General features: G+C 48.2%; 8 protein-coding genes and 1 long non-coding RNA gene across 9 annotated transcripts; 4 read left to right on the top strand and 5 right to left on the bottom strand.

Moving 5' to 3' along the window:
- Window positions 1-309: 309 nt before the first annotated feature.
- LOC126315286 (mannose-1-phosphate guanyltransferase beta-like) lies at window positions 310-2,415 on the bottom strand. Its single transcript, XM_049992525.1, has 3 exons — window positions 1,896-2,415; window positions 1,724-1,804; window positions 310-1,661 (listed from the first exon to the last, which is right to left on the bottom strand). The coding sequence occupies exons 1-3, from the start codon at window positions 2,031-2,033 to the stop codon at window positions 774-776; spliced, it is 1,107 nt and encodes a 368-aa protein (XP_049848482.1). The 5' UTR covers window positions 2,034-2,415; the 3' UTR covers window positions 310-773.
- A 656-nt stretch (window positions 2,416-3,071) lies between these two features.
- On the bottom strand, window positions 3,072-4,032 carry LOC126315221 (uncharacterized). The gene is made up of 5 exons (XM_049992459.1): window positions 3,926-4,032; window positions 3,788-3,864; window positions 3,548-3,656; window positions 3,398-3,496; window positions 3,072-3,308 (listed from the first exon to the last, which is right to left on the bottom strand). Exons 1-5 carry the CDS (start codon window positions 3,980-3,982, stop codon window positions 3,105-3,107), a joined length of 546 nt encoding a protein of 181 aa, XP_049848416.1. The 5' UTR covers window positions 3,983-4,032; the 3' UTR covers window positions 3,072-3,104.
- Window positions 4,033-4,787: 755 nt separating this feature from the next.
- Window positions 4,788-5,637, top strand: LOC126315220 (uncharacterized). The gene is made up of 3 exons (XR_007555926.1): window positions 4,788-4,915; window positions 5,159-5,293; window positions 5,558-5,637. It is a non-coding gene; the product is annotated as an uncharacterized LOC126315220 (long non-coding RNA).
- Window positions 5,638-10,004: 4,367 nt separating this feature from the next.
- On the bottom strand, window positions 10,005-11,515 carry LOC126315216 (probable peroxisomal membrane protein PEX13). Its single transcript, XM_049992456.1, has 2 exons — window positions 11,156-11,515; window positions 10,005-11,033 (listed from the first exon to the last, which is right to left on the bottom strand). Exons 1-2 carry the CDS (start codon window positions 11,313-11,315, stop codon window positions 10,057-10,059), a joined length of 1,137 nt encoding a protein of 378 aa, XP_049848413.1. The 5' UTR covers window positions 11,316-11,515; the 3' UTR covers window positions 10,005-10,056.
- Window positions 11,516-12,056: 541 nt separating this feature from the next.
- LOC126315214 (uncharacterized) lies at window positions 12,057-15,106 on the bottom strand. Its single transcript, XM_049992454.1, has 2 exons — window positions 14,792-15,106; window positions 12,057-14,616 (listed from the first exon to the last, which is right to left on the bottom strand). The coding sequence occupies exons 1-2, from the start codon at window positions 15,029-15,031 to the stop codon at window positions 12,127-12,129; spliced, it is 2,730 nt and encodes a 909-aa protein (XP_049848411.1). The 5' UTR covers window positions 15,032-15,106; the 3' UTR covers window positions 12,057-12,126.
- A 50-nt stretch (window positions 15,107-15,156) lies between these two features.
- LOC126315219 (RNA polymerase II subunit A C-terminal domain phosphatase SSU72-like) lies at window positions 15,157-16,065 on the top strand. The gene is made up of 4 exons (XM_049992458.1): window positions 15,157-15,442; window positions 15,520-15,662; window positions 15,766-15,884; window positions 15,955-16,065. Exons 1-4 carry the CDS (start codon window positions 15,210-15,212, stop codon window positions 16,063-16,065), a joined length of 606 nt encoding a protein of 201 aa, XP_049848415.1. The 5' UTR covers window positions 15,157-15,209.
- On the bottom strand, window positions 15,428-18,907 carry LOC126315217 (rho-related protein racC-like). Its single transcript, XM_049992457.1, has 5 exons — window positions 18,774-18,907; window positions 18,529-18,574; window positions 18,289-18,369; window positions 17,945-18,132; window positions 15,428-17,879 (listed from the first exon to the last, which is right to left on the bottom strand). Exons 1-5 carry the CDS (start codon window positions 18,780-18,782, stop codon window positions 17,388-17,390), a joined length of 816 nt encoding a protein of 271 aa, XP_049848414.1. The 5' UTR covers window positions 18,783-18,907; the 3' UTR covers window positions 15,428-17,387.
- Window positions 18,908-19,984: 1,077 nt separating this feature from the next.
- Window positions 19,985-22,404, top strand: LOC126315215 (uncharacterized). Its single transcript, XM_049992455.1, has 3 exons — window positions 19,985-20,017; window positions 20,102-20,235; window positions 20,344-22,404. The coding sequence occupies exons 2-3, from the start codon at window positions 20,116-20,118 to the stop codon at window positions 22,312-22,314; spliced, it is 2,091 nt and encodes a 696-aa protein (XP_049848412.1). The 5' UTR covers window positions 19,985-20,017; window positions 20,102-20,115; the 3' UTR covers window positions 22,315-22,404.
- A 171-nt stretch (window positions 22,405-22,575) lies between these two features.
- Window positions 22,576-23,884, top strand: LOC126315350 (uncharacterized). The gene is made up of 4 exons (XM_049992601.1): window positions 22,576-22,759; window positions 22,912-23,018; window positions 23,101-23,153; window positions 23,237-23,884. The coding sequence occupies exons 1-4, from the start codon at window positions 22,588-22,590 to the stop codon at window positions 23,697-23,699; spliced, it is 795 nt and encodes a 264-aa protein (XP_049848558.1). The 5' UTR covers window positions 22,576-22,587; the 3' UTR covers window positions 23,700-23,884.
- The last annotated feature ends 77 nt before the right edge of the window (window positions 23,885-23,961 follow it).

Raw genomic sequence — 23,961 nt, 5'->3', positions numbered from 1 at the left:
ATCGATTTTTTTTGCATATCCTAACAAAATATTTCTTTTTGCGCAAGTACATCCGTCAAATAAGTCTTTATTTTTACAAGACATTCTCAGCGATTTGGAAAAAACTGAACAATAACGTCGGTGATATATGGAATATGATTTGCACGTTGTGACACTTTAGTAACGACATGAAAAGCACTCAAATAACGCAGCGACCTGCTGGTCAATGCAGCCCCCTAATAAGAAAGGGCGCCTACAGTTTTAATACCTGAATCAGGTATGATACAATATGAAAATCCGGAATTTAGCAGCCCAAAAAGCTAGATAGTATTTCTGTGTACAAATAGCGATAACATTTATTCTGTCTGCATACTGAACTCAGTGGATACCGTACTTTTGTGGATTAGCTCAGAGGCCACGAAAGTTAGTCAGAACATTCTCATATAATTTATGCAACCAAATAATGCACTTAAGTTATTCTATATGTTATATCAGCAGGGTTTTTTGCTAATAGAAGGGTCGTCAAAATTTGTCCGACAAAAAAATTTCGTTTTAAGTTGTACTCAACTTGCTTCACTATTCTAACACATTTGATTCAATACCTGCATTTCTTTTCTTCAAAGATTTCCTGCTTTTACCATCCAATTTTTGTTCCTTCAACGTCATGTATTCTCTCATTGTTAGAAAAGCACAGCTGAGCTGCTTTGATTATGGATCGTGGTTTAACTGTCTTGACGTCGCCAGACCAAATTCTTAAAGCCTATAAGAAATGTAACCGAGCTAGAAAATTTCTTTTACATAATAATCGCATTGGGATCTATGATACTTTCAGAAATGCATTTATGAGGCAACACTTTGGCACCGTTGATAAAAACTTCATCATGAATTGACACATCCATGCCAAGAACTGTAGCATTGTCCATGCGCACCCATTTCCCAATATGACAGTGCCATCCAATGATGCTTGATTTGATCCAAGAATGCGCTTCTACGTGCACATTATTCATGAGTGTGCAGTGCTTAAGTCTAACACCGGTTTCAATAAAACACTCTGGACCAATTGAAACATAGGGCCCGATCAAGCTATCAGGAGAAATCTTAGCAGAGGGATGAATCAAAACGGGGCCAATGATATTTGGCCCTGAAGCCAGAGTTTGCACTTCTTGGTCATTTTCTTGTAAATGAGACAGATATTTAGACATGCCTATCAGGTAGTCCTTAGGTTGTCCAACGTCCATCCAAAATCCATGTAATTCCATGGCATACAGCTGGCCTGATGCGGCCATGGCCGGGAATATTTCCTTTTCTAAACTGGTTGGACGTACTTCAATTTGAGACAGTATGCTGGGGTTGAAAATATACAGGCCAGCGTTAATTTTGTTACCCACATAATTTTTAGGTTTCTCGACAAATTTGTCTATTTTTCCCGAATTTTGGTCATATACAACGACGCCGTATTTGCTCGGATTTGTCACTGTAGTGACCATGATCGTCCCTTCTTTCCCGTGAGCATAATGAAACTTCAAGAGATCCGAAAATGGAAATTCAGATACAATATCACTATTCAGGACAAAAAAAGGGCTATCAGGTGAATCTTCTTGAAGCAACTTTTTCATCAGAGAAAGTGGTCCCGCCGTGCCCAAAGGTATTGATTCTCTTGAATATTTAATTTTAACGGATAGCTTTAGAAAAAAGGATAAGTCGGAGATCTAAGAGAAGTTGTCGGAAGAACCGTTTTTCGTACTTTCGATTCATATGGCTCAAGTGCCTTAGCCATTTCCTCTGGCTTATAAGATATCGCGAGAACAACAGTAGTTACTCCTATCTTCGAAAAGAATCGAAGTCAGCAAACAGTGCGCACATTGGGGTATGCCAGTCACTATCGAAAGATTTTTTTATTAAAAATTTAAACTTACCTTTGCTAATGCTTCAATCTGATACACAACTAAGGGCTTGTTGCAGAATGGAATAATCGGCTTTGGCTGAGACAGAGTAAGTGGGCGCAAACGAGTGCCATACCCCCCCACAAGTATCACAGCCTTAAGATTTGACATAAGAATAAGCCAACTTGGATAAATTTGGCCTTTTTAACAATATATAGTTTTTTCCAATAAATGCTTAAAATTGAGGCATATATATTGTAACACTATTTGCTCTCAATTACTGTGTTTATGAAGTCGCGTATCCAACTGGAACTTGTCTAACTCCGCAATCAACCATTTTGAATTCTAGCCAATGTCAGAAATCGACACACAAAAAATCATTGTAGCCTGCTGCTCGAAAGCAATACAATAACATGACCTATTCTGCCCCTTTCGAACTGAAGCTATGCTATGCTAGCATATACACAATTATCTAATTCATACTGGCATATTTTCAGTACCAAAAACTCGAAACGGCTTGTCTGTACCGCTGATGCAAGCGCTTATCGTACAAAACAATATTCGCAGTAGCGTAATATGAAGGATTATGTCCACATATTTATTGTACCACCATTTCACCCTTCTCCTGGCTTATCACAAATTTCAAAAAAAAGTCATGTACTGTTGTTTAGATTTTGATACTATTGCTCGAATTATAAAGCCAAATTGTCTGATTTGGCGCAAAAAAATTGCCAACTGATTAGACTTGTCACCACTCCTGTCCTCTTTTTTTCTGATTTATTTGATTTGTGCTTTTTTTAGAATTTCAGACGAGACGACAAACCCTTCGACTACACGGCAATGCTGGGACTCACGAGCTTGGCCTGCTATCTGTTGCATTTGATGATTTCTGACTCTATGATCCTTACATACAAACTGCTTCTGTCTCAGCTATTGTAGTGCGACTTGAGCAGTCCGTAATTGCAATGGTGTGAGGAATACCAAGTTCAGCTAGAGTTCTTTGCATTTGAGCTCAGGACAAGCGCAGTCAATTCACCTTTACATTAATGAAATTTGTCATGCTTATCGAAGTCTAGCGAAAAAAAATTATGCCTTCGACGTGATTTCGATCGACACGAAACAATATAAAGGCGCTTACAATTTCAACCTTACCCACAAAGATACCACAAAGATATCGTGACATGCTAAATCATAGCAATGCGTAAACTTGTAAATTTTGGTCGCGTGGTACGGTATCAATTTTTATTTTACATTAGCAACTAATTTTTGACGGTTCACAACTGCCCAGTTATGCAATCTGGCAAGGCTCACTTGAACTATTACTATCTGTTCTTGTAAAAATTTCAGTCCTGCCTTCAGAGAGTTTATTGCTTTTTCTGCGTTGTCTTTGTTGCTGTTCAGCAATTCCAGCGCCTCGTTAATTGGATATTCGACCATCAGGTTTGCCTTTTTGATGTCATTGTAATTTAGGATGCACATGCTGTTAGCATCATATAATAAGATGAAAGCTAAATTTTATAAAAGGCCAAACATACACCAATCCATAGGAAGATGGTTCCAGTATTGTTCAAAGACACGGTAGTGTACGTTCCAGTGATCAGCTCAAAATCGCATTCTATATCTTTTTTCGCAGGCTGTACACAGTTAGCTAAAATCAAAAAAAAAAAAAAAAAACATGTACTTACATTTGATTTCATATATAAAAGAACTTCGAGTGCTTTTTCGATGCCAGGAATTTTTGCTTGAAGCGCGTTGTGCTGGGAGGTGTATCTTAATTCTAACGATTTGTAGGATCTGAACAAAACAAAAGTTCAGAACACTTAGTTACTGTAGACATACAAGACATATGTGTAGAGCAGAAGTGTATCATGGAAAGTGTTTTTTAATCCTGCCACACTGCTGGAAAATAATAGTAATTTACGTACGTAAATTTTTGATGGAGCCTGTTGAAAATAATCTCGTATGCTTCATCTTGCGATTTGATGTATTCGTCGACATTTTCCTATAAAAAACTAGTGAGGCTATTTGATTGCTATTCATGCTATAAACATACTCGTTCATACAATAAATTCGGCTTTTTGGATTCCCTGAAATCCGTCTGCCGGAATACCTTCCGACATTCTGCCTATATTAAATATTGATATACGGCAGGGTATCACGTGGTGCTGAGAAGGAATGTGTAGCAAAGAAAAAATGATTATTTTAAAAAATCTCATTTCTTTCGTCTGATCGCAAAGGTCATGGCGATTAGGTGGTCCAATAGAAAAAGGCCGTCGTTTGATATTTGTCGAGCTGGAAACTGTTTCACTCGAATTTCTTGGGTGCAGTCCAAGTGATTCTCAAGAAAATTGGCGATACGTGTACTGTATATAAAAACAGATCGAAAGATGAAAAGAGAGGCGTTTATATCGAAAGCAAGAGCTGAATCTGTTGAGGGCCGCAAACAAAAACGAAAAGGCCTTACTGGCCGGGATTGCTCTTTCAGACAATCTGAGCGTGCATCTTGGCTGCATCTTGCGAGCTGCGACCGTTATACAGAGTGCATACAAAAGATCGATTGCCACAACCGTAGAAGGCAGTTGGCGCCTCGAAGCAGATTTCGAGAATCTTATGGATCTTTTGTCTCTGACTTTTTTCGTCTCTCGAACTTCGAAGTGCGCATCTATTAATCTTTTTGTTGTTGCGGATTAGGTCACTTTGCCGGGTAATTTGTACAAAAAGGGTATATGCGTGTCTAGATACTCGCGAAAGGGTGTGGATCGATAAATAGCATCTCTACGAGGACTAGATCCCAACAGGAACCGCACGTTTGTGTTTGTCAGATGACAGAAAAAAAAATTTTCGAAATTGTAAAATTTAGGGATGTAAACTTCAAAGTTCGTTAAGCTTGGTCTCTTGAAGCCGTTGCGGCGTTTGTTTTTTAAGTTTCGTTTCAGAGGGCTACAAGCATAAAATCAAGCGTGTTTGATTGGGATTTGAGAACGCGAGGTTTCTGATGCATCAGATGTTACCAGATGGAAAACAGTCCTAGAAACAAGAAAGCTTTTAGGATCGTGCGTGTGCCCTCGTTTGCCTTTTGTTTGTGACACGAACGCTTGCGTCTTCAGGTGATTTTTTTGGACTGAATTGGTCGGTGTCGTCGTGGGCGCAACCTGTCAGACGACTTGCGAGCGAAAAGGGTTACAGAATTGAACAGCGCGAAGTTCGCTGCGTTCTGAGAACGGAGGTGGGCTTTGTAGAGTGTGGGTTTGGCGGTGTCTAACGTTTTTTCCTTTTTTTTGGGTGAGGGGTTCCAGCCCTATCACATAGCCAGTTCTAGAGCGATCAAGGAGAGCGTCGTAAGGAGAAAGTCCAAGCTGGGAAGATGGAAGAAAAAGATTTTGGTTTTGATATCTACGGCTCTGCTGTACTACGACAAGAAAATAAGTGACGTATGGCCTGATTCGAGACGCGTGGTGGCGGAGTTGTTTGCTCGTTAGTGTGGGTGGATGAGAGTGATATGTGTGTTTATTGCATTTAGAGAGTTTTTTTTAATGAAAATTCGAGTTTGTAGACATCAGATCTCCGCTGTTTCATGGCCGTTTTTTTTTTTGAGCGTGCGGATGGAGTCTGGGGGGGGAGGATGCAAATGCCTGGATGTTTTTTCCACGGGGGGGGGAGCGCGTCTGTTGTAAATGCCTGACATTTGGTTTTAGGACTCTCTTGAACAGCGAAGTATTTTGCTGAAGAACATCGATTTGAATCAGATAAAGGACCCCGTGCAGGTGTCTGGAAGGGACCAATGGGCATTTACGTGGGTAACGATCGAGTCTGGAGAGCGCCAGCCGACGATCTACTGCACTCGAGTCGCGACCCAGGAGCTAGCGATGGATTGGGTTCGGCTCATCAGAGAGGCCATTCAGAGTCACAAGAGCTATTATCGTGCCGATCCCTTCAAGGAGACGGCTGCGGTGTCCAACGTCATGATTCGGGATCAGTATTACGCGTTGCAGGCGGCTCAAATGGACCAGTACAACTTGGTTAAGTTGATTGAGTCCATGACGGAGTTAGACGAGTTCGTCGATTTGAAGACGAGCATTCGTTTTTTGGTCGAGCAGAAGCACCACACGGATTTCATTTCCATCCTCGAGCATTGCCAGCGCCCCTGCGACATGCTGTATATCGATCAGAGCGTCAAGATCGATCCGTCTCTGGACCCGAGGCTGTACCAGAACATCGAGATACTTGTCGACCAGTTGAAGGAGTGGGAGCAGCGCCTTCAGAAGGCGGACGAGGACATCGCGGCGGCGGTTCGCAAGTTGCGCGCGTTTTACGAGAATTCGGTCAATCAGTTTATTGCGGTTGGATACGAGCAGGCGCGAATTCCGCCAGCTTCCTTGGTGATTGGCGCGCACTTTTCGACGTCGCGCATAATTCGCCAGGAGGTTTTGAAGGAGATCGAGAGCGGCAAGCGCCAAAAGCACGGCATCAGCAGAGTGACTTACTACAACGGGATCTACTGGAAGAGGTACCCCACCGAGCCCGCCACGGAGTTCGCCGTGTATTTGATAAGCAAGATGATGACCTTTCAGGGGTGCTCTTCCTCCGTGCTCTTGAAGGTGAAGTCCTACAGCGCCGACACGCTGGAGCCGCGCTCCACCATCTTCCAGGCGAGCATGGGCGTTCGCGGCATTTTGGTCTCCGAGATGCTCGAGCTGCGCCCGGAGATGATTTGTCGGATCGACAAGACCAATTACGCGTTCATGTACGTGATGTCTCTGCTCATGTCGCCCCAGGATGCCAAGGGCGAGAACATAGTCGCGTCGGAGGACCCGCAGCAGGTCGTCACGCTCACCGGCATCGACAACGACCACGCGTTCGCCGACGTGGTTTGCGTGCGAAACGGGCTGCATTTTCTGAATTTGAAGAGCGTTTTGTTTTGCCTGCCTCAGGCCGACGAGATGTTCGACGAACAGGCGCGGAAGCACGTCTTGTCGCTGTCGCCGATCACTACGACCATTTCGTGGCTAACCGGCCTCCACGATCAGAACGAGTATTACTACCGCATTCTGGAACAGGGCCTCTTCACCAAGGAGGACTTCGCGAGCATGCGCCTTCCCATTCGCTTACAAAGGGGCACCGCGGCGAGAGTCTACCTCACGCTCACGGCCATTCAGGCGATTCTCCGACACAACGTCGACGTGACGCCGAACCAGATTTTCCGGAAAATCTACCCGGTTCCGTACCACTACTACGCCCACGCGTTGAAAACGTACGGTCCGACTTGCAAGAACCTCAACCGGCTGTTCGTGGATTACATCTTCAACGGCCCTTACCTCGAGAGCATCCCCGAGCTGATGAGTCAGGCGATTCCCGCTTACCACTCGCGAGCCGATTTCGGTCGGCGACTCAACTACTACCTCTCCTCCGCCGAGGACGACGTCGTCGACGAGCGCAACAGAGTGACCGTGGCCGACGTTTTGAGGCTCTACAGCCGTTCCAGCGAGAACTACTTGATTCGCGAGCGCATACCCTTCGAAGAGCTCGAAGACCTGTTGACGGTCCTGAACTTCGACGGCGTTTCCGAAGAAGTCGACTCCATGGCCGTTCGCTGCCTCTGTAACTTCTCCTACGTCAACTTCACGCTCTCCGGCTCCAAAACGTTCAAGGGCTCCGATTTGAACGCCATTTTGTCGAGGTCCCCCGCGCTCCTCAGGCTGCGGCTCAACAATTGTCCGAACATCACCTCCGAGGACCTCAAGGTCATCTTCCTCAGTCGGCGCCAGCCAGAGGTGTTCCTGTCCAACATGAACATCCCCGCCTCCAGTCTCCAGGAGATGGTCCGTCACGGACTTCGCCTGTCCACCGACGACTTCCAGCTCGCGCCCAGCTCCCATTCCTCTCCCCCTCGCTCCTTTCAATACGCGCCGCCTCCGCACGTCAAGGCCATGATCCAGGGCGTCGAAAACCTGCGCGCCGGCAAATACCACCCGGCCCTCGCCTTCTTCAAGCGCGCCGAGAGCGCGCGCCCGGGCATCGTCAACGCCTACAGCGCTCAAATCAACGCGCTGCTGAGCGGCGACTCGGCCCGTCAGTTCGTCAGGGCGCGTCCTCCCGCCGAGTTCCTGAAACTCTTGGTCGAGCTCGCTTCTTGGAACGTCGAGTCCCTCGGCTCCAGCGGGGAAAGCCCCTGGCACGTCGCGATCCGCGACGGCGACGTGGCCAACTGCAAGGCCTACTTGGACCTGGGCGTCAACGTCAACTTGGCTACCAGCTTCGACTGGCGCACCCCTCTCCACATCGCCGTTCTCGAGGGACACCTGCAAATAGTCGACCTGCTGCTCAACCAGCCAAGCTGCAACGTCGACGCTCTCGACCGAGACAACAACACGCCGCTCTCCCTAGCCCTGCTTTCCTACTACGCCGACAAGCAAATTCAAACCTCAATGGCTCTCAAACTCATCGAATACGGCGCAAACATCCACCTCAAGTACGACTCCCAGCAAAACACCCTCCTGCACATCGCCATCACCGGCTTCATGGGACACATCGCCAAAATACTAGTCCACAAAGGCGCCAAAATCAACGAACCCAACCTCAAGGGCGAGTCTCCGCTCCACCTGGCGTGTCTCTATCGCTGCCCCCTAGACAACAAAACCTACCTCGCGAACTTCCTGCTCGACATGAACGCCGACATCTCCGTTCAAACGGAACAACTCTGCACCGTCTTTCACTACGCCGTGCGCGGCGGCAGCAAAACCATACTCACCTCTCTCATCGACAAAGGCTTCGAGATCATGCAGCTCCGCAGCGCCCAAAAGTACAACCTGCTCCACGAGGCCTCCTGTCAGAGACAGTGGGTGGCCAAAAACCTGCTCCCCATCCTCTTGTCTCACCTGTCGGACCAAATCAACGACCTCACTTCCCACCATAAAACCCCCCTGATGATCGCCGCCCAGGCCGGCAACACCGACGCAATCGAACTCCTCATCTCCGCAAACGCCCAACTGGACATAGCGGACGACACTCAAGACACCGCGCTCATGTGGTGCGTCTCGGACGGCAACCTCCGAGGCGTACAACTCCTAATACAAGGCGGCGCCAACCCGAACATCTTCAACGAAAACGGCATCAGCGCCATGTGGCGATCGGTCTTCCTCCTCTACAAATCCGCTCCCCACACCCGAGCCACGCACCCCGGCCAGGGCACCCGCCCAGCCTCTGGACCGCCTCACCCCACCTACGCCCCGCACAGCCGCGCGCCCCTCTCCTCCCAACTTCACGAAATAGGCGGCGAGTTGTACTCAAAACCCTACTTCGACATAGCCACCTTCCTCCTTCAAAACGGCGGCATCCTCGACCTCCCCAACCCCCAGGGCGACTACGTCATCCACCTTCTCGCGAGACGAATCCTGAGAGACCCCATCTCCTGCACCGGCATCGCGGAACTGCAGTTCCTGGCCCGGCACAAGATACCTCTGCTGCAGCTGGACCAGTCGGGGAAAACATTTTTGCAAATTCTGTGTACCAAAAAATTCGTCGGCCCTGAACAAGAAAGCGCCACCGACAGCATCATTCGCCTGTTCGACCTCTTCTTCATCCTCATCCACCCGCAAACGCCCAGCAGCGTCATCTATCAAGAGGACAAAAAATCGAAAACGGCCCTGCATTACGCCATCAAGAACCAGTGCTACGAATACTTGAAAAGACTGGCCAAGGAGGGCGGGTTCAGTCAGTATCTCGATAGCAAAAAAAAAAAACGAGCTGAGTACAACCCGCTGTACTCGGCCATTTGTAAGTGTCAATTCGAAAGCGCAGACATCATTTTTTCTGCTCTAGAAAGCCAGCTAAATGCAAAAGACATCAAGATGTGCCTGGCAAAAGCCAAAGAAAACAATATGTTGGAACTAGCTTCTAAACTCGAAGCAATAAACCCGAAAGCCAAGCTGAGATCTACCTCTTCAGCTCGTTTCAAGCTGCTCGGCCGTTAAATGCGCCACCTTCGGGCTATTTCACAAAACTGCATCTTTCGGCGAAATCTGCTTGTGCTGCTGTTTCAATTTGTCTCATAAACGTATCTGGCGGGCTTCTGAGCAGACCTCGCTCCGCGTCTTCTTCGAAAGCTACCTCAACACTGTTGAAAGTACCAGGAAAACAAAACGCTTCCTTCTCATCTGGTTTTTATACATTTGTACAACATCGGCTATCTGACGTCTCAGAGTGGTTGTGTTAGATTGGCCGGGAAAAGTCCGATTACCCCCGGCTGATTCTGAATCTCGCCTTCCCACCAAAGGTCAAATGGTTTGGTGAAGACGTTGATGGTGTCGCCACGCCTCATACTGATTTCTTCATTCGAAGACTTATGGTAATCATGTAGGGCGCGAACTTGCATAATTGGCATTCTAGAGGGCGTGAGCGCTCGAATCTCGTGCTGCTGACGACAGGTGTTTTCTGCCTTCGAAAAGTGTTCCTCAAAATCTGATTTGGCTTCGCTAAGTCCGGCCACGCGCTTCAGGATAGAACACAAGTAGGGCATTCCAAAAAAGAGCGCTGTAGATATGAAAAATAAAATAGACAGGAATTTGTGTCGACTCTTGGCCGACACACTTTGTGTAAATTCTCGAACATCAGCGGCAGAGGAGACATGGTCAAGAGCGTTGTTGGCGGACCCGGCAGCTTCAGCGTGCCTCCCAAGCAATTTGCGGAAGAGCTGTCCGATGAGGCGAAACACGGTGATACTCGAAACGAGCACACCTATTTCTTTGTATAAGAAATCGGCGCTCTCTATAAGACGCACGATACTGGTCAAGGTACCGTGCATCGCTTGAGAATTAGCATCGAGCAAGCCCGCAAATCGGCCGAATCCAGCTGTTATGGAATGAAAGCCATTGACCCACTGAAAACCTTTATCCGCGGCACCATACCAACCAATTGTACGGGTCGGTCCAGTATAACCGTTGTTATATCCGTTATATGCTCCGTAATTATTTATGCCATATCCATTATAGGCGTTGTACGCATTATAGTTTCCGTAGTTGTTACATCCGTAATTTCCATAGACCAGAGAAGGCGGCACACCGCTGTTTGAATAGGCGCCATACCTCGAATAGTTGCTGTATCCGCTGTAATAGTCGCCTTGATATGGCCTTCCTTCCCACGGTTTTCTGGTTCTATTTCCCTCCTCGTCGCCCGCTAACAAAAGGAGACACTATTAGTAACGCGCAGACTTCGAACTGGTCCAATTTGTTCCCTCTTCGCCCTGACGCGTGGAGTACACAAAAAAAATAACGTGTGTGCAACACACGGATGCGTACGATTATGACCGTCTAGCGGCGCTGCATATGACTCTCTTTCCCATTGTTTGCCACGAGGTTTGTCCACCGCGACTTCTTTCGTTGAGTTCGAGTTTGCGTCGGCAACGGCACACTCTGAGTTCGCCTTCATCCAGGGCTTCTCTGGGCTAGGATTAGACATTCTGTAATACGCGCGGATACGAATTAATGGCAGTACTTATGTGTAGAAAGAAAATTTAACACGCTATTCGTGCTGACGCTAAAGAAAATTGCCAGTATATCGATAACGCGCATAAACAGGTTTTGGTGTCTACGTAAAGCAGAGTGAAGTGAGTAAAAAAAAAACAATCGCAACCATAAGCGTTTGACTCAAAAAAAAACGACGGGCGAGAGCGACAGCCTTATTTGCTGAGATTTTGCTCGTTGGCAGTTGTGCTCTGGCCGCTGCCGTACGTGCGCCTACGGATGCGCGCGGATCGGCTTGGTTGGCCTTATTGGAAAAACGAGAATTTGCGATACGAGATTTTCATGGTATGTTGACACTGTTTTGATTCGGCCACAACAATAGGATGCAAGCGTCGAAGACAGGTCTTACAGGTGCTGGTTTGGTCGTGTTTAATTCAGGGCGCGGAGCGAGGTATTGGGCATATGGACGTGCATGGAGGGAATTGAAGGCATGTGAACTTCTTTTTTTTTTTTTGGTGATAACACATATGAGAGAGTGTCTCGAAACGGAGTCGCAGGCCGGTGTACTGTGTTTTAGCGTTGTCTGCATAGCCGAGTGGGTCGGCCGGTTTTCATGCGGTTGGTGTAATTTTTTTTCTCGGTTCCTGGGGGTTCGGTGTCGGTGAGGTCTGCTTTTTTGCGAAAAGAGGTCATGACAGCTTGCTTAAATGCGAAAAAAAAAAAAAAAAAAAACGGGTTTGGCCGGAGTGGTGAAAGTCGGCATTTATTCAGGAAAAAGGGGGCGAGAACTCGCAATATTATAAAAGTCAACTTTTCATCATGGATTCTACCATATTTTTGTACTCGTTGATGTATTCGGCAAATTGTTCGTTTACTTGTCCCTTCTTGTCGACGATGTCTTTCACGTTGCGAGATATTGCATTGAACACGGTCATCCTCCTGTGGTTTTCCTCCGGATTGGAGGTGGAGTGGGGGTCTGTGGAGGCCTCCTTCATGTATGCTTCGGTTTCGATGGTGTTTTGACGGAGAGCGTTCGCGAGAGAGGTGAGGAGCCTTTTCGGGATGTGAGTATGGTCCGCGTTCTGGAGAATGTTTAAAATAATGCAGCTCGCCTTACCGAGTCTGTTGATCAGCTGGATGACGTCGCTCCTATTCTTGCCTACGAGTACCGGGTTTTGCGTTTTGAGCCGGTCAGGGGCGAGTGCCGACTCGTCTAAGAGGCCCAGGTTGACGTGCGTGCACTCCAGGAGGTACTTTTCCAGCGTGAGACCGGTGTTCAAAATTTGTATTTCGAAAATTTTGGCAGAAGAGTGCGCTTTGACTTTTTTGGCCAATTGAGTCGCCTGAATGTAAAACAAATCGTACCGTCTGTACACGATGGCGGCGTTGAGGTAAATCCTCCAGGCTGTCAGGGAGACGCACGTGTCGGTCGACCACTGCGCATTGAACAGCGCTTCTGGGTCGTCTCCCCACAGGGCGCTGTAGAAGGCGAGAAGAAAGTCCAGTTGGTCTCCGAGGAAGGTCTTGGAGAGTTTGGTGCTCGCGTAGAAGTTGGCGTCGCTTTGCACTTTTTGAAGCGAACTAGACAGCATCGAGAGCACCTTCTTGCGGTCGGTTTCGTGGTTGGCGCCAGGGGTGTGAGTCGCCTTGGCTTCTGAGCTGTTATTCTGTTGCTCGGAGACCGACGAGATCACTTCCGCGTCTGATTCGTCGTCTAGAATAGTCGGGTAGATCAGCGTGTGCAGGACGCTCAGGTGCATTGGCTGGTTTTGCGGCAGCACGTTTAGGAGGTCTTTCGCCCACGAAATCGCGGTGATGTAGTCGTACGACGCCAGTAGCGAAATCAAGTCGAGCAGCATCAGCTCGTTGATCGACTGCGTGTTCTTCTTAATGAATCCGATGACCACGTCGCGAGCCGTCAGAAGGTCTTTGACTTTTTGATCGCGGATCGACTGCTGGGTCTCAATGTTCGTCTTGAGAACTTGTATGTCCAGAATCAATTTTTTTTCGAACGTCGGCCACAACTGGTCTAAATAATTCGGCGGAATATAGTACGAATAATAGAGAAGCTCTTTTTCAAATTCCGTCACGTCCGTTTTTGGTATCCGCGCGCCCGACGAAAAGTCGACCTCGGCGACCGATGGTCGCTGATAACAAAGATCCAGCGCGTAATTGGCCTCTAGCAGTCGGTCCTGGCTAAGAAGCCTTTTCGCGAGCTGGTACGACTTTTTAAATCCGTTCGCGAAGTCTCTGCAGTAAATCAACCTCTCCACCTCCACGAAGCTCTGCCCTTTGCATCCGGACGGCGACGACGGCACCAAAGGGTACGAAATGTCGGTGGACAACGTGCAAGCTTGTACTATCCCCGTCGCACTCACCCCAAACGCAGCCACCGCCGACCTCTCGTTGCTCCACCCAACCCCAGTGACGCTGGAATCCCACCGGCCAATATTGGCGACGTTGTAGCAGGGCCCGGCCCTCAAGTTCCACAGCTTCAGAGACCGATCCGTACCCCCGCTCACCAACGTGTCCACACTCACGGGCGACCAACAAACCGAATTAACGCAGTTGGCGTGTCCAGACAACTCCCTAAGCGGCGCGTCGTACCTCAAATCCCAAATTCTGATGATGGCATCCTCTCCCGCCGTAGCGAGCCAATAAGGCAAAGACAAATTCCAGCGAACGCACCTTATAGTCCCTCTGTGTCCTCGCTTTCTTTGCCACGCGGCGCTTCTGCCCTTCGCCCTGAGATCGTAAATCTTGACGCTACCGTGAATCGAACCTCGCGCGAACTGATTCGAACCCTCGGACGACCCACTCCACCTGAGCGCCCTCGTGAGCGTCGAACAGTACCACGATCTAATCGGCCCTATGTCCGGCCTCGCCAAGTCCCACACCGTCTGGTAACCCTGTCTAAAGGCCAACAACTTCTGAGCCGTCACACCACCATACGCGTTCGACCGATTGTGGCCCTCCGCCTTACTAAACACCCCAGAAGACGACAAATCCATCGTCAAGTACTCCATCGGCACCGAACACGACTGTCTCTCCCTCAAACAGCTGTTCGCGTTCAATGTGTAAACGGCTACTTTTTTGGATTCAAACACTAGCGATTCCAACTTTTTCGCGTCGCACTCTAACACCTCTTCCAACTTCGGGTCGTCCAAATATTGCCTCGGACTCTTCCTGCGCAGCTTGTAAACGCTGATGCTCCCATCCAGGTTCGACAAAGCCGCCAGGTCGTCCGCCATCGTCGCCACCTTCCCGAGGTTCTCTGTTCTAATTTGACTTATCCTCTTGTTACCCGTCAAACAACCGCGCCCCCTTAGTCACACGAATTCCTAGAATTCCCTCGGCTCTTCCCCGCTCTCCGTCCGCCGTGTCGCATCGACGCCCACTCCCCGCGCCTCGCGCACTTCGACGCAGAGGCGAAAAAAAAGCCCAAAACGCGCTTTATTCAAAAATACGTACGACCAGCTCAGATCGCGACGGGTCCTTGTGATCTAACTTCAAAGAAGAGAGCTGAAAAAGCGGGCGGTCGCCCAAAATCGCGACGAAGCCTATAGCATTCGACGTATTGTGACCTTGCGCCCAGACACAATTTTTTAACGACGAATTCAGCACATGCGTGGCTGTCCTCGTCTGAGCAGCGCCGTCAGAGACCGGGTCCGCCGCTGGCAACACCGTCTTTGGAAGATAAAAACTCTCCATGCCGCTGCCCTGTCCCCTTCTTCCTCTTGACCCTTGAGCGAGCAGTGACTCGCCTCGACTGGGAAACCGCACCAAAAATTTGCACTCAGACTTGTCAGTTGTACCGATAAAAAAATTTCACACTTTTTCATACGTCTCAAAACACCTCGTCTCGCTTGCTTTGCACGGGATATACGCCATGCCATCCTACTTCACCGATAAAAGCATCGCCGCCGTCTGCGCCTCAAACGTCAACCGCAGCATGGAAGCGCACTACCTGTTCCTTCGAAAAGGCGTACAAAACGTCTATTCATTCGGCACAAGTTCGCAGGTCAAGCTGCCCGGCACAACGCAGGCCACGCCAAACATATACGACTTCAAAAAGACATATGCGGAAATTTATGAGGATTTGATCGCCAAAGATGAGGAATTGTACTCTTTCATTTTCTCATACTTTCTCAAACCACCCAAAAACCTCAATTTTGACGTCAACCTTTTGATCGCGCTAGCTATAGAAGAAAGGGACTCTTGAGCATGATCCATAGAAACATGAAGGTCAAGCCGAGACCCCAGCGATTTCAAGACGAAGTCTCCCTGCAATTTGATATTATTTTTACCTTTGAGGACCGCGTCTATGATGTCATTGTAGACGGTACGTAAATCCCGAATTTTGTCCCCCATGTCCGAAAGAACTCACCTTCGCGGCTCAAACGGAATTCGCGCCTTTTGATTTTCTGACGGTATACGCTCCGAAGATCTGTTGCATCGAGAGGCTTCATCTCATCAACCGGTGCATATCATAAATTTCACGATCAAAGACAGTCATGAAGATGCCATTGTTGGAGCACGCAACGTCTATCGCCTGTTTCAGATTGTGCGTCGACATCCCTCCCCCCTCCGCCTAGAGGCTGGAAAAAAGTGTTCCACTCACCGTTGTTTTGTAGATCAATTCAAAAGGCGATACCTGGGTAGACGAAGTAGACGCAGCCATAGACGAATTCAAAGAAAGCAGTGATGTAGATCACTCTATACTGCACTGTACTATGTTTTATTAGCTTGTAGACTTGCTTCACCGAGGAAACTTTGATCTGTATCACAGCAGTCTCTCCACAAGACACAAGTGCAGACAAATTGCTACCCGCCCCCTCCGTTGAACTGCACCCTATTTAAATCCTAACGACGTGCAGGCCGTTTTTATGCGCCCGACAATTGGTACGAATTGCAGTCGTTGAACAAAATCGTACCGCTCCTCCAGAACTCGTGGCATAGGTCAAGAAATCGTTCAGCGTTGCGCAATTGGCGCCAGTTTCAGGCAAGATCCCTTTGCCAAAACCAATGCATACTAAGAAGCTGTAACACTCAGGCACGATAGCACTAGAACGGGCTGGCGGCTGTTCTCATTGACGAAAAAAAGTTATGGAGCCTCCTTCTTGCGAACCTGTCACAACTTCAGCTGCTTGTATGCCCTTCGCATATAGACGCACCGCTGTGTGAACTCAAAAACTTCTCGGTATCAATGAGAAGGCACCAGACACCCTACCCCTCTACGGACTTCCTTCACTCAAGCACATAGGTCAAAGAAGTTGTTGTCCCAAAACGAGCTATAAAGCACACATGAGACCCGAAATTCAGAAAAATACTATCGAAGTACTGTTTGTTTCTGCTATTCACGATTCTGTCGAACTGAAGACACGTCGGACTTCTCCCTTCCCCTCCTTTTTGCGCGCCAAAAACACCAAGGCGCTGGTTGCCACCAAAACTGGGGCTCGTGTCGCTGAAGGCCAAATCTTCCTTCCCGCATGTTAGACTGTGGGCCCTATTCAGTTGAGAGAAATACCGTTTTTCGTACTTGCACGAATTTATTCTATTTTAAAGCATGTTCTAAAAAACCGCAGCGCTGTGCCACACACCTCGGTGCCTGGTACCCGATTCACATGCGCAGGTAGAATGCGGTTGTCGTCCACGCATTCGTCTAAAGTGTGCTCGGCAGTTCAGTACCCTGCGTTGGTGGGATATTGGTATTCTCTAACGTACAACGTAGGTGTCTCTTGTCCTGAAAGGAGGCCCGTGAAATACATAGCATGACGAGAGTGCGTAGGGGCAATGCGTAACGGCGCGCACTCGTTGGCACTGCCTCTAGGTCAGCGTGGTGGACATCGTTGTCGTCTGTGAATTATGTATGCACGTATGTACGTATGTAGATTGCCTCATATACATTATGTACAAGACTTCGATAGGGACATGCCGAAGGTGGTTTTCACATTTTCACAAGGTGTCTCATCAATTTTGTGTTCTTTCTTGTCATTTCGAATATTGTGGATCTTACCAAACTAGGGCACATGATCAAGCCTTATTGATTATCACGGGCCTGATGTGATTAGAACAGGATGCATACTTTTTGGTGGCGCGCCGATTTCTTACGCGGATGAGTAGTCGAAGACTCGACGGTGTCACTGCTGACATTTTCCCCTCTGCCAGCTGATCTTGATCTTTCTTCGTTTCTACGAATGTCTAAGACCACCCCCATAGCGGATTGAAAGACTTCGTCAAGGTTGAACCCCGTCTTGCTAGACACTTCAATGTACTTCACTGCACCAATTTTTTCCTTTACTGTCCTTCCCTCTTCTTCAGTGACGTAGGTTCCACCCTCATTCCCATCCTTCGCCTCCTCAGAGCGCAAATCGACCTTTGTTCCTACAAGAATGACTGGGACATCTGGTGCATAGTGCTTCACTTCAGGATACCATTTCTCCCGGATCATATTCAAAGACACCGGCGAGACTGTGGAAAAGCAAATGAGTATGAGATCTGCGCCAGGGTAGGAAAGCGGTCTCAATCGATCGTAATCTTCTTGGCCAGCAGTGTCCCACTTTGAAGGTACCGTTTAGTGTCTGCGTTAATTGAAATAGAAAAAATTCGATGCGCACAACGTACCAGACGAAGAAGAACGTCTTTATTTGTGGCGTTGTGCTTGACTTGCTTTGAGTGGTTTTCGAAAACGGTGGGCACATAATCAGTGGGAAAGTCATTTGTAATGTAGGAGATTAAAAGAGAAGTCTTCCCAACGGCGCCATCTCCAACGGTGACCAGTTTTATGCTAGTGTTGGATTCCTCTTCGTCGCCTTTCCATTATTTAGGAAAAAAACAGTCAGCAAACACACCATGGCTAAGGGATGAGCGCGCACACACGCATCAAGAGTACACGCCGATAAAGAAAAAAACACCCTAGAAAGGAGCTCGTCACACCATTTCCTGATCACACTTAGTGGCTGGTGTACCTGTCACTCCTTCACTGGTCAGCGTAGCTATTCTTTCTCTCAGCTGGGTGAGCAAGAGTTCGACTTCCTTGTCATAAATCCCTATGTGTATTATGAACATGCTTTGTGTTAGCTATTTTTTTCATCACTCAGCCATGGCCGCCGGCGCAATCGCTCTTTTCATCTGCGAAAAGATAGATTCAGCAAACTCAAGACGGACAAATTTTCTCTCAATACTGCAAAGATAATAATCAATCATACATTTTTCCCAAGGCACATTCCGGGCCCACTCGCTCAAATCTTCTTTCTATAATACGAGAAAAGAGTTAGTGCGATAGTCTCATCCTTATACTTCGATAGACCGATATGCCGTCTTCGCCATTTTGGTCTGTATGAACAAAAACCTGCTCCCTCGCGTAAAGAAAAAGCAGAATTACCACGCCCGTGGGAGTCGGGTGCCCCCCCGTCGACGTTACCGCGCCTCCTAGTGAGTTTCATACACGTACATCAGACATCACTGGTCGTGGAATATAAAAAAAATTAATTTCAACTTTGTTTATACAGAAGCAAAATACCTTTTTTAGAGAAGGTCATGAATTTATCAAGGCTGCGTACGATTATTTTGTCACTGGATAAAAATGAATTTTTACCATCTAGACTGCGAGCTTATCAGCTTTAGCATGACCTTTGTCAGAGTAGCACAAATTTTGCATTCTGCAGCTTGCTTTACGTTCTGTATACACTGGAATCTTCGTGACCGAGATCACCTCTATATGGGTGCTCTGCGATTTCTAGAGACAGAGACGCTCGCTAGCTGAAAAGAGGACCAAAACTCTATTTCCTTCTATTGTTTTTGCCCCTTAGTAAAACCATGCCAGGTCTGATACTGCCCGTGTCTTCGTGGGCTAGACTTGCATTCAACGCGAACACGTCCGAGAGAACGTTGTTGCGCGATACTGTCCGCCAGCTCTTATTGTTACGCAGAACCGTACAGATGGCCACACACAAATCGCATGGAGACCGAAGCGTGTTAAATTTGCATAATGATTGGTGTGTGGAGATACTAAACACGCGCACATCGCGTGTCTTTTGTCTAGGAAGGATCTCTAGCACACAGACGATGTCTGTTTCAGACAGTCGTATGCAGAAAGCTGACGTGCAGTGCGTGGCATGTAAGCGCCTCACAGGTTAGAGAGGTCTTTTTTGTGGTCTTCTTCGAATACGCGCGCTTGTGTGCCCGATAGCCAAATTGAGAAGTGGCCTGCGCGCTCTGCCCGCCGAAGGACACGTCCTCTCTCTTCGCGGGCCGAACAGGTGTCATAGGGGCGCAGCTGACGAAATTAGACCAGCTCTGCGCGCGCTCAGGTGTGCAAAGAAATATGGACTTCCCGGCGTACTCGCGCAATGGATAGCCCCTTCAAGGAGGACGAAAAAGGTGGTACAACGCATGATAGTCGGCAGTAGGCGGGAAAAAGTTTGAAAAGTTTATAGAAGTGTCAGGTCCGAAGTTTTGAACCGCATTGTAGCACATTTCACCGGCAACATGTTATTCGGAATTGAATATCAAGGCAAGAGTGAGAGTTGTTTGTAGATGTTGAATAGAGTCTGAACAGGACAATCGAGTGAAAACTGGGTGAAATTTTACTGAAAACTGGCAGAATAATGCTAGAGTAACAATGTACGCTTTGGTGTTTATTTGTCTGTTTCGGAGCATTCCGATTCATTAATAACTTAGTTATTGTCGAATTAGGTACGTTGTAGAGGTTCTTCGTTGGCAGCCGTGTGATGGTGCTTGATGTGTGGGATATGTTGCTGACGCTGAACGGTGTTGTAGAGAGAGAAACAAAAATGCCGGTTGAAACATTCCAATTCCAGGCTGAAATTAATCAGCTTATGAGCTTGATTGTGAACACCTTCTACACTAACAAGGAGGTGTTTTTGAGGGAATTGATATCCAACAGCTCGGATGTACGTGGGAGGAGAGGGGGTATTTCTCAGTTGTTGTGTGCGGAAAGGTGGCAGCTTTTTTTCGCGAGTGTCTGACGACGTTTTTTGTGCGTTGATGATTGTGTATAGGCTCTTGACAAGATCCGTTTTGCGTCGCTTACGGACAAATCAGTATTAGACACAGGGTCTGAGCTCGAGATTAGGCTGATCCCGAACAAGGAGACGAAGCAGTTGATTGTGCAGGACACGGGTATCGGAATGACCAAGACAGATTTGATTAACAATTTAGGAACGATTGCGAGGTCTGGAACGAAGGCCTTCATGGAGTCGTTGCAGGCGGGAGGTGACATTTCTTTGATTGGTCAGTTCGGTGTCGGGTTTTATTCGGCGTACTTGGTGGCCAATAAGGTCTCGGTGATCTCGAAGCACAATGACGACATTCAGTATGTGTGGGAGTCTGAGGCGGGAGGTCACTTTACGATTCGTCCGGATGAGGGAGAGAGCATCGGGAGAGGGACGAAGATCGTGTTGGACCTGAAGGACGACCAGACTGAGTATTTAGAACAGAGGCGTCTTGAGGATTTGGTCAAGAAGCACTCTCAGTTCATTTCGTATCCGATCAAGTTGTTGGTTACGAAGGAGGTGGAGAAGGAAGTAGAGGACGAGGAGGTGGTCGCGGAGGACGACAAGGCCAAATCGGAAGTGGTGGTTGAGGACGCGGACGAGTCCAAGAAGAAGACGAAGAAGGTGAAGGAGACGACGACTAACTACGAGACGTTGAACAAGACCAAGCCTATTTGGATGAGGAAGCCCGAGGAGATAACGAGAGAGGAGTACGTCGAGTTTTACAAGTCTTTGAACAACGACTGGGAGGACCACTTGGCGGTCAAGCATTTTTCAGTGGAAGGAAATTTGGAATTCCGAGCGATGCTGTTTGTGCCTCGTAGGGCGCCGTTTGATATGTTTGAGACGAAGAGGAAGAAAAACAACATCAAGTTGTACGTTCGCCGAGTGTTCATCATGGACAACTGCGAGGAGTTGGTTCCCGAGTGGCTTTCGTTTATTAAGGGTGTGGTAGATTCTGAAGATTTGCCGTTGAACATTTCGCGCGAGTCGCTCCAGCAGAATCAGATATTGAAGCTGATTTCCAAGAACATCGTCAAGAAGTCGATCGAGTTGTTCCACGAAATCGCGGAGAACAAGGAGGACTTCAAGACCTTCTACGAGGCGTTCGGGAAGAACTTGAAGTTCGGCATTCACGAGGATTCTGTGAATTCTCAGAAATTGGCTGAATTGCTTCGCTTCCACACGACCAAGTCAGGGGACGAGATGTGCTCTCTCCGAGACTATGTGACGCGCATGAAGGAGAAGCAGAAGGGCATTTACTACATTACTGGCGTGAGCCGAAAGGCGGTCGAGACCAGTCCGTTTGTGGAGGGCTTGAAGAAGCGTGATTATGAGGTCGTGTTCATGGTGGACCCGATAGATGAGTATGCGGTTAGCCAGTTGAAGGAGTTCGACGAGAAGCCGCTGATTTGTATCACCAAGGAGAACTTGGACCTCAACTTGAGCGACGAGGAGAAGGAGAAGGTGGAGGAAGAGAAGAAGTCGTACAGCAAGTTGTTGAAGGTTATCAAGGACACATTGGAGAACCGCATTGACAAGGTCGTTGTTTCCAACCGAATTGTTGAGTCACCCGTCTGTATTACCACTGGAGAGTTTGGGTGGAGTGCGACGATGGAGCGTATTGTGAAGTCCCAGGCGCTCCGACCCGAGGGGATGTCGTCCTACATGATTTCCAAGAAGACGTTGGAGATTAACCCGAACAACAAGATCATCCAGGAGCTCCGAAGGCGCGTTGAGATTGACGAGGTTGACAAGACTGTTAAGGACCTGGTTTGGCTATTGTTCGAGACTGCATTGCTCACTTCTGGATTTTCCATGGATGATCCGGCTCCATTTGCCAGCCGTCTGTACAGAATGGTTTCGTTCGGGCTTTCCCTCGACATGAGCGAGCCGACGGTAGAGCCTGTCTCCTCGGAAGTGCCTCCACTTGAGGCGGATGCGGCTGAGACGTCCAACATGGAGACTGTCGATTAAGGATGGGTCTTTTTCTATTTTTGCTGTTTTTTTAACACACACGTATTCTCTGGTTGTCTGAAGAATAAAAATGGACGAAAAATTGCGTCACACAGTGATTTTTTTTTATCGCACGTTTTAGGTCTGGTTGGTGTTTCTCTTGCTCCGCGACGCTGCTACGTGGCTCCGTCGCGACTTCGGTCGTCCGGAGGGAATGGGCGAAAAATTGCGTCACACGACGAGAAATTTTTTTTTTTTTATGATTTGGATCGGATTAGTGTTTCTCTTACTGTGATGCTGTTACGTAGCTCTGTCGTGACTTCGGTCGTCCGGAGGCCTAGGAGGGCGCTGCAGGAGCCCGCGAGCGGGGCTCGATTGGCCTCTCGCTCGGCACTGCCGCGCGCCGTGACATTGATCTCTAGCCGTCGCATGTTTGGCGGCTGCAGGCGTTTCTACCAGTCGATGAGTACGTCGTCCATTTCTGCGCCGCGTGGCCCGCGTGCTCGTGAGCGATTTGGCGAGGGGCCGCTTTCGGAGCCGCCGGAGGGGCAGAGACTGATGGAGTCCGAGAGGGACGCGCGTTGGACAAGACGACCGTAGGCTGACTTCGAATCTTAGTGGACACGGAAATGAAGTTGATCAGGAACTTAGAGCAGTATCTGAAGAACGACGCGGAGGAGGAGATGGGCACATTGGGCGACCTGCTGCTCAAAAATGGGTGGAGGGTATGCACGTCGGCGGGGGCTCTGCGTGAGCGATATCGTTAGATTGCATCGGTTTATTGCTGACACGCGGAGGCGAACGCAGATGGATATGAACGATCAGGAGATCAGCTTGACCAAGGTGGTTCGAAATAACAGGTACGAGACGGGCGGGGACGGAGCGGAATTTTTATGACGCGCGTATGTTAATTTTATTTATTTTTTTTTTTTTTTTTTTGCAGAGTTACGATCGAGATCATACCAAACACTGAGGAGTCGGATGCGGAGAAGGCACTGTTGGATCAAGACGCTCAGGAGAGCGTGGACCCGGAGGTGTCCGACGGAGAAGAGGAGGCGGATGAAAACGAGTTGAAGGGCCAACACGACTTTTTCAAAATATCTATCAGCAGGGTTCAACCTGCGGGAGAAAATCGGGGAAGTTTGATATTTGACTGTTCCGCTCGAGCCGGATCTTTGATGGTCGAAGAGGTCTCGATACTGAAGCCAAATCAGCCGTTAGAAGAGGCGCAGTCGGCCATGTTCAGCGAATTGAGCGAGAACTTGCAGTCGAGTTTTGAAGAGTACTTGCAGGAGCACGGCATCAACGAAGACACGGCACACATCGTGTCTTTATGCCTATACAAATACGACCTGAGTTTGGACCAGAAATGGGGAAACAGCATTATCGAGTTTTTGAGGTCTTGACTCTCTCTTTTTTGCGTACGATCGAATAAGTTGATGTCTTGAGAGCGAGCGTGCGATCAGCGCGCAGAAGGTCCAAGAAAAACAGGTCACAATTTTGCGCAATCCTGGTTCACAGAGCTTCTTCTTCTTCTTCTTTTTTTGTGTTCAAGGACTGAAAGGGATAAAATAAACGATTTTCGAACCATGAGATTGTTGTTTTATGAATTTCGCGAAATCGGTCGACTTGCGACGGGTGGATGCGCTGCGACGCGCAGAGAGCCCA

Source organism: Schistocerca gregaria, unplaced genomic scaffold (genome assembly GCF_023897955.1).
Source record: "Schistocerca gregaria isolate iqSchGreg1 unplaced genomic scaffold, iqSchGreg1.2 ptg000569l, whole genome shotgun sequence".
In the NCBI taxonomy this organism is placed as follows: Eukaryota; Metazoa; Arthropoda; class Insecta; order Orthoptera; family Acrididae; genus Schistocerca; species Schistocerca gregaria.
This window is presented reverse-complemented; position numbering and strand designations above follow the sequence as displayed.

Bases quoted from the DNA above. Each gene is read 5' to 3' on its own strand.
- LOC126315221 (XM_049992459.1), bottom strand. From the start codon at position 3,982: ATGTCGGAAGGTATTCCGGCAGACGGATTTCAGGGAATCCAAAAAGCC. The intron at 3,865-3,925 runs GTATGAACGAGT...AGTTTTTTATAG, and splicing joins TCCAAAAAGCCGAATTTATT to GAAAATGTCGACGAATACAT. The intron at 3,497-3,547 runs GTAAGTACATGT...AACTGTGTACAG, and splicing joins TTTTATATATGAAATCAAAT to CCTGCGAAAAAAGATATAGA.
- LOC126315217 (XM_049992457.1), bottom strand. The intron at 18,370-18,528 runs GTATGATTGATT...TAATACACATAG, and splicing joins GAATGTGCCTTGGGAAAAAT to GGATTTATGACAAGGAAGTC. The intron at 17,880-17,944 runs GTACGTTGTGCG...GTACCTTCAAAG, and splicing joins AAGACGTTCTTCTTCGTCTG to TGGGACACTGCTGGCCAAGA.
- LOC126315214 (XM_049992454.1), bottom strand. From the start codon at position 15,031: ATGGAGAGTTTTTATCTTCCAAAGACGGTGTTGCCAGCGGCGGACCCG. The intron at 14,617-14,791 runs GTACGTATTTTT...ACGGGTAACAAG, and splicing joins CGTCGCGATCTGAGCTGGTC to AGGATAAGTCAAATTAGAAC.
- LOC126315219 (XM_049992458.1), top strand. From the start codon at position 15,210: ATGCCATCCTACTTCACCGATAAAAGCATCGCCGCCGTCTGCGCCTCA. The intron at 15,443-15,519 runs GTACTCTTTCAT...TGATCGCGCTAG, and splicing joins ATCGCCAAAGATGAGGAATT to CTATAGAAGAAAGGGACTCT. The intron at 15,663-15,765 runs GTACGTAAATCC...TACGCTCCGAAG, and splicing joins CTATGATGTCATTGTAGACG to ATCTGTTGCATCGAGAGGCT.
- LOC126315286 (XM_049992525.1), bottom strand. From the start codon at position 2,033: ATGTCAAATCTTAAGGCTGTGATACTTGTGGGGGGGTATGGCACTCGT. The intron at 1,805-1,895 runs GTAAGTTTAAAT...TTCTTTTCGAAG, and splicing joins AGATTGAAGCATTAGCAAAG to ATAGGAGTAACTACTGTTGT. The intron at 1,662-1,723 runs GTACGAAAAACG...TTTTTTCTAAAG, and splicing joins TTGAGCCATATGAATCGAAA to CTATCCGTTAAAATTAAATA.
- LOC126315215 (XM_049992455.1), top strand. From the start codon at position 20,116: ATGCCGGTTGAAACATTCCAATTCCAGGCTGAAATTAATCAGCTTATG. The intron at 20,236-20,343 runs GTACGTGGGAGG...GATTGTGTATAG, and splicing joins TGATATCCAACAGCTCGGAT to GCTCTTGACAAGATCCGTTT.
- LOC126315216 (XM_049992456.1), bottom strand. From the start codon at position 11,315: ATGTCTAATCCTAGCCCAGAGAAGCCCTGGATGAAGGCGAACTCAGAG. The intron at 11,034-11,155 runs GTACGCATCCGT...TCCTTTTGTTAG, and splicing joins GCCGCTAGACGGTCATAATC to CGGGCGACGAGGAGGGAAAT.
- LOC126315350 (XM_049992601.1), top strand. From the start codon at position 22,588: ATGCTGTTACGTAGCTCTGTCGTGACTTCGGTCGTCCGGAGGCCTAGG. The intron at 23,019-23,100 runs GTATGCACGTCG...AGGCGAACGCAG, and splicing joins TGCTCAAAAATGGGTGGAGG to ATGGATATGAACGATCAGGA. The intron at 23,154-23,236 runs GTACGAGACGGG...TTTTTTTTGCAG, and splicing joins AAGGTGGTTCGAAATAACAG to AGTTACGATCGAGATCATAC.